The sequence below is a fragment of the Aplysia californica genome, unplaced genomic scaffold (assembly GCF_000002075.1).
Source record: "Aplysia californica isolate F4 #8 unplaced genomic scaffold, AplCal3.0 scaffold00369, whole genome shotgun sequence".
Taxonomy (NCBI): domain Eukaryota; kingdom Metazoa; phylum Mollusca; class Gastropoda; order Aplysiida; family Aplysiidae; genus Aplysia; species Aplysia californica.
The window spans coordinates 677,995-685,337 of NW_004797639.1; the positions used below are offsets into that span (position 1 = coordinate 677,995).

Consider the following 7,343-nt stretch of genomic DNA (forward strand, 5'->3'; position numbering starts at 1 on the left):
ATTTGCAATTGACCCCCCAAAAAAAGTTTCACTCAGAGATATCTAGACTAGATTCGATATATAATGTTTCACATGATCGTCGGTCGTGGCAAGCTATGGAATAAGGAGCAGGAAAGGGTGGGGTGGGGGTGGGGGTGTGCGCAAGAAAACCCTGAAAATTAATAAGCGGAAGGACGCTTTATTCGATACCTTAGAGCACATCTCAAGTAATTATTATGAAGGGGTTCTACCTGAAGGCCTACAACTACAAGTAGATCCAACAGTGCATTCATTTAAGGTCTCCAAACATTTTCACTACGATGTGTAATCTCTTTAGCGTTGGCACTTTTTCTTCTTCTTCTTTCATGTATTTTTCTTTCCTAAAAAAACCCAAACAAACAAACAACCCCCCCCCCCCCCTTTTTTTGTTGCCATTTCTGTCGGTCAGTGTCAGTCTTGCTTTTCCCGAACGCTAATAATCAGTACATGTAGGTCAATGACAGTTATTGTAGAAGTGTAGAGTCTATGCCAACTCCGTCTTTTCTCTGATTATTTTTAAAAGAAAGAAACATTGTGTACAGATTGCACAGACTATAGAATTAGAGTAGACATTATCGTGTATATTTATCAGTAATAACACATTTGCACAATAATACACATGGATAAAAGTTGTCAAGATTCACAACAACAAAGAAAACAGCCAGGTTACTATTGATTGGCTTACTTGCTAATGTACCAAATTCCGAGAAACGGGTGATTATTTCGGAAAGCTACTGGGTCATAGTAAAAGTGCATTTTGACTTCTCATTCTTTAAAATATTTCGTGAATGACGCCACGGCGACCCAGCCTACTGTGGCCCCATTCTGTCCCTGCAGAATTATGCAAATTTAGATGGCCAAATTATGCAAGACAAATGCAAAATTATGCAAGTTACCGAAACACCATTCACGACATGTTTCGCGCTTTTTCAACAATTTTCAAGTTTTAGATCTATGTACAGAAGAATTGAAAACAGAACATACCAGTATCAGTAGTTTTTTTGTGTATTTGGAAAGATACACATCAGTCATTTAAAAAAACAAACAAAAAATATAATCTCTGTAACTTTCAGCTGTATAGAGGAAAGAAAAATGATTTTTGCACACAAAAAAAATAAAATAACATGTGGACCTCTGATGCTGGCACATCACTAAAACCAGGAACACCTGTCAAACATGAAACATCTGCAGAAATGAGAATAACTTTTACTTTTGATTTTGATGGATTGAAAAATTGAACATGATCAAGGAACAAAAATCTCTAACAAGGGAAATAAACAACTTTTCACTTAAATGAGACTTCGGCCTATTACTCTGATTCTTTCCCTTTAGTCACACAGCGAGGTGTTCAGTTAAATTGTTTTGTGAAAAATGAAAAAAAAAAACGTGAAAAAACGCGGGGAATCCAAAATTATGCAAATGTTGCAGAATGAAGCGAAAAGAACGGCCACGGCCGCACAATCGCATAATCCGACGGAGACGGACCGTTGTGAGAGTGCTGACCTCGAATTTGCGTACAGGGTCTAGGAGTAAGTTCTGAACAGAATGCTCAAGTTTACCTCTACCTTTTCCTCAGTTATGGTAGCTAATATATTTTGTACCGTACGTTATGTATAGAGCATACTGAGGTTACATGTACTCATATCTAATAATCTGTGATTGTCTTTTTTAAACGTGTCGAGTCTACCTTTGATAAGGGTGCACCTTATTTAATTAGACCAGAGAGAGAGAGAGAGAGAGAGAGAGAGAGAGAGAGAGAGAGAGAGAGAGAAAGAGAGAGAGAGAGAGAGAGAGAAAGACAAAGAGAGAGAGAGAACAGGGTTCCTGCCATGAACTTCCCATCAAATTCAAGGAGGTTTCAAGGATAAATTTTTTTAATTCAAGGAGGTTTGGTCAAGAAATTCACGACGAAAGCCTATTTTCGATAGGCCTACACTTGCCGGAAAGGAATCATATCATAGTTTCGATTTCCAACAAAAACTGTTCCCAGGGTGACTGACAACCCGGCTTCTCAATTTTCCAGGTGGGCTCATCCATTCTCCAGGGGCACGTTACATAACAATGACAGTGCATGCTCCATTTATATTTTATATTATAATATATAAACACACGCGCGTGCGCACACATGTAGGTACATTATATCCAGTCAACAACATGTCAGTGTTGGCACTGGGATACTGTGTTATTTAGGTGTTTCAGTCTGTTCTTATACTTATTTATAATATTTTCCCCTCATCATATTCGCCTATATAGATATAAACTATATAAAAATGAATCTTGCTTTGAGCCTGAGAAAAGGTCTAGAATCAGAATATCGACCGTCAAGAACCAGTTTGGGAGTCAAAGTTTATATAATAAACGTGAAAAACAAAAATTATAGCTCAAACTCAAAGTAGAGTAATAACATGAATGGCTCAAGTAGACCTATTCAGTGTGAGAGGTGTAAGAACTAACTGTGGGAGGGCAAGATGCAGTGACACTGAAAATCTGCGAATCTTGATCAGCAAGCTAAAAGAATATAGTACAATACATATAATTTACTATCACCTGCCCAATGAAACGGGAACCCTTTAGTTAAAAAAAAAACACAGCTTACAACGTTTGAGTGAGACAGGTCCTGATTCCACACAAGGCCTGCACCAACACGCGCTTTGCAGAGAGATCAAGATCTAGATTAAGATCAAACAGCAATCAAAATTCTGGAAAGTAAAATCTGCTTCCAAGTTCAGTTTTTGTCATCCGGTGTTGCCTTCAACCCCATCCCGCCAACCCCCTCCCCTGCGTGCGTCTTAAAAAAAAAAAATCAATAATCCCCCCATTCCTGAGTCCTATACTTCGCAGCGCTCAGACTTTGCATGAACTTCGGTGACCTCAACCATGGCCGATACTCACGATGTGACGAAAACGCACAGGTTCAATGACCGGTCACGATAGCGAGCCCGACAAGAAGCTTGTATTCTTTTTTTCTCTTTCTTTTTTTTTTTTTCCACAAGCGACAGCACATGACAAATGATTTATGTTCATGACGACACCGCGTTTGTAATACAGAACCAGAACCTGCATGTTACAAATGTGGCGTGATCAGACTACTATAGGCCCTACCGGCAAATTTCTGGGCGGTAACAAAAGCGAAAGCAGCAGATCTTGATTTTTCCGATCGAGCTTCGGTATCGCACATACTCTTCCACTTGTTGCCGCAATAACCGCATGTCTGTGTGTAACGTACTCTCGGGCCGGGAAAAGCCGAATGAATATTATATCACAATCGCGACCGGCAAAGATGGACTCATGGGCCCCCGGGATTCCCGGGGCCTGGCAGTCACCATGTGTTCCTGTCCGATCTGGCAAAATTCAAGGAAATTTTTCCTTGAATGCAAATACAAGGAGTTTTCAAGGAGGTTTTTACTTGAATGCAAATTCAAGCCGTTTTCAAAGACACCTTGAATTCAAGGAGGCCGCGGGAACCCTGAGAGAGAGAGAGAGAGAGAGAGAGAGAGAGAGAGAGAGAGAGAGAGAGAGAGAGCTCATTATAATTATAGGTAACGTGATGGGTGCTCATTAAAAGAGTCACCGTTCATTGACTGAGAATGGTAATGGCAAAAAGATCATGGAAAAACTAACCATGACTTATTTTGTAATGTAAGCGTTTGTACATGTATTCCGGAGTATTGCTATATCCAGTGATTACATGTACACAATGAATGATAATGAATTATGTACTGCATTTCTTCGACATCGTTCATCATTGTTTTTTTATATCAAATATACGATTTTTTTTCACAGTTGGAAAAGAAGAAAAAAAGAAGAGGAAAGAATAAGACCAAAAAATGTTTTATATTGGGCAGTACATTATAAATCTTAGTACAAAATGTTTAATTCGTACAAACCAGCCACCACTGAAGAAGAGAGACTAGGACCAATCGACTTGCCGCGTCAAACTCTACAACATCCTTCATTGAAAAAAAAGAGTTTACATACTAATGTTGAACGATGGCGATGATGTTCATGGCCCGGCCATGAAAGAAAGTATAGATCTAGGCCATCACAATTTTTAATCACATTACAATTACATCGTGCGGGCTTCAAGTACAAGTATTACCATTTCTTTTCATACTTTCTGTTTTGTACCCAGGCACTGATGACTCTACTTTGCGCTACAGCCGAGTCTTCTGAGACTGATAATAGGGAAGAGAAACGCAGCCGGACACTAGATCTAGTAGAAAAGTTCCCAGGTTATTTCCGCACTCGGGAGGAACAGGTCAATTTTGAAAGACAGCTGCGGAAAGTCCAGTTGAAAGAACCTGCAATTGAAGCACAGAGAAGGTGGAGTTCTCAGCAATTCAGGTGCTCCTACATGTGTCAACGTCCCTTCCCCTTTTTTGTTAAGACCCCAAATTCTGCTCGGACAAATGGCTACAGTAGAAGTAAAAGATCAGAAGGAATTGATGCTCGCATGCGGAGGTCGACTAGGGGAGGAGGGACCACCTGGATGTACCATGGGTGCTGTATGACACGGAGGAAATTTCACACCCCATCAGTGGCAGTGAATGCGGACTGGGAGGAGAAGGTAGTCGTACAAACTCCCTCACACCAGCAGTATTTTCCCATTGATGTCTGTTGGCACGCTTACAGTTGCCGTGGCTGTACATGTATGCAGGAGTACACTCTAATGAGCGCGATAGTGGAGAATACAGATATTTCAGAGGACAGTAGCGAAGAGCATGTTATCGATCTTCTCCGTGTAAAGGGATGCTGCCGATGTATGAACGGATGATAGTAGTAGTAGTAGTAGTAGTAGTAGTAGTAGTAGTAGTAGTAGTAGTAGTAGTAGTGTTAATCTAGCATCTGCATTTATCGAGGGCGACCGCGATTTTTTGGGGGCATTTGTGCAAAAGCCAACAGCCACACCGCTGGGGAATAAAAAATCGAAAACAAAAACGGGGTATAAAAAACGAAAAAAAAGAAACCGAACCTATTTTACTTTTAGTTTTAGACAAGGAGATTAAAAGCTCCTTGGTTTTAGATTAGAAAGAAAGTTTATTTTCACTTCCTCTTCACTTCATCTCTTTCCTACTTGTTGACCCTACGTTTATTTGTTATTATTTCATGTGGAAAAAGTTTTGTACATTACAAATTACATACAATTTATATTGCTGTTTCTCTTTTATTCTTCTCTCTTTGCTGGGTTTTAATTTGCTGTTGTGTTATTAATTATTTTATTTTTGTGGTAATTTTTCTGACGTCTTTCTATTTTTGTCGTGTTTATCGCAATCAATGATAGATCTAGTACATAACTATTATTCACTATCTTTGTCGTGTTTATCGCAATCAATGATAGATCTAGTACATAACTATTATTCACTATCTTTGTCGTGTTTATCGCAATCAATGATAGATCTAGTACATAACTATTATTCACTATCTTTGTCGTGTTTATCGTGATCAATGATAGATCTAGTACATCACTATTATTCACTATCTTTGTCGTGTTTATCGTGATCAATGATAGATCTAGTACATCACTATTATTCACTATCTTTGTCGTGTTTATCGTGATCAATGATAGATCTAGTACATCACTATTATTCACTATCTTTGTCGTGTTTATCGTGATCAATGATAGATCTAGTACATCACTATTATTCACTATCTTTGTCGTGTTTATCGTGATCAATGATAGATCTAGTACATCACTATTATTCACTATCTTTGTCGTGTTTATCGTGATCAATGATAGATCTAGTACATCACTATTATTCACTATCTTTGTCGTGTTTATCGTGATCAATGATAGATCTAGTACATCACTATTATTCACTATCTTTGTCGTGTTTATCGTGATCAATGATAGATCTAGTACATCACTATTATTCACTATCTTTGTCGTAATGTCAATATCAGTAAATTTGATGTTGTTCCTACATATAAAAAAAAAAATTAAAAAAAAAAAAAATAAATGCGTAAAAATGTTAGAGCGTATCTCCACCAAAATTGAATATGTGTAACATGTACTGATACCAAAGATAGTAAATATGTACACTACAGTTTAAAATAATAAAAGGAGGTAACTCTATGGCGCAGATCGGCTGCTGTTCATCAGCAGTTCGGGTTCGTTCAGTGCGGAGTTTTAGGTTATTTATATTTTAATGACCTCTCGCCTTTCATTCTAAAGTCAAATTAAACGAAGAAAACAATCACCCTTTCCTCTGGAAGAGGTTTTTTGTCAGCGTAACCATTTTAAAAAAGCGTTCTTCCGAAATTCATTCAAAAACTTGCTAGTTTCACTTTGATTTTTTAAAACTCAAGTAGGATAAGTCTGTTCACAAAAGGTGCGCTTTTGCGAAGAGGGCGCCACCAAATTTTGAGGACACTTTTTTAATTGGCTCAAAGAGAAAAGTGGCCCCTCTTGTTATGTAGACTCATTGCTGATACTGTCAGACCCATTATGTGTGACTCCATAATTTACATGTAATTTCCAGCACTTTTTCTTGAATAACACACGTATAGGGTTAAAACGGCCACTCTTCGAATAGGTGGACACACGCCCTTAGCCCTATTTGTTAATTTTAGTGTTTTTTTCTGTTCTGTTCTAAATTTGATTTCATTCTGTTGGGAAACCTTTTTATGTTTCACGTTTTTACACTCTGTGTGGCTACAAGTAATCTTCTGGATGCTTGAAACAGAACACAAGATATGTTGGTGCTTTAGATTAAGTTACCTCTATCAACATATTGCTATATTTGTCGTCACAGAGAGTTGAAAGCTTGAAAATTATCATATTTGGCAACTTTTTCCATTTTTGTGGCAACTTTTGGACAATATAATGGCAACAAACGCAGATGCTAGGTTAATACAATTAAACAATACAAACATGTACTCAATGTTCAACTTTGCTCTCTCAAAAACAATCAAATTAATAAAGCTTAGATCTACCCATGTAGGAGGAGTAAGTTAGTCAACTTCATGTCTATGTAGATCTAGTCTTTGAAAACTTATTTGTGCATGTACAATGCACATGTAGGCCTACTTTGAAATTCTAAAAACAAAATGTCTTGTTTGCTTGCTAGTTAGTTGTAGACTACTGTATAAACTGTATTATTTTGACTGCTTATTGTTTTATGCCCATATCTCGTCGCCTGAGTCAAAAACTCCTGTATAGACCAAATTTCCAAAAATCGTTTTTTTTGCAGAAATCGAATACGGGGAACAAGACACACCTTGTGTCAAACGATGAAACCTGTGCGTTAAGGAGAAACAAAGTTAGAAAATTCCTGCTCGCATTTTTTGCTACATATTGTTCGCTTAAATTCCTGTAAGGTATCATA

General features: G+C 37.9%; 1 protein-coding gene and 1 long non-coding RNA gene across 2 annotated transcripts in view; both read left to right on the forward strand.

Annotated features, from left to right (window-relative positions):
• Nucleotides 1-4,945, forward strand: part of LOC101850186 — an 8,184-nt gene extending 3,239 nt beyond the window's left edge. Inside the window, exon 3 of the mRNA XM_005103359.3 lies at nucleotides 4,151-4,945. Within this exon, the coding sequence (XP_005103416.1) occupies nucleotides 4,151-4,792 (642 nt within the window). The 3' untranslated portion in view covers nucleotides 4,793-4,945. The remainder of the gene's footprint in view (nucleotides 1-4,150) is intronic.
• Nucleotides 4,946-6,788: 1,843 nt separating this feature from the next.
• LOC118478108 overlaps nucleotides 6,789-7,343 on the forward strand; it is a 3,358-nt gene continuing 2,803 nt past the window's right edge. Inside the window, exon 1 of the long non-coding RNA XR_004858812.1 lies at nucleotides 6,789-7,335. This is a non-coding gene — a long non-coding RNA (uncharacterized LOC118478108). The remainder of the gene's footprint in view (nucleotides 7,336-7,343) is intronic.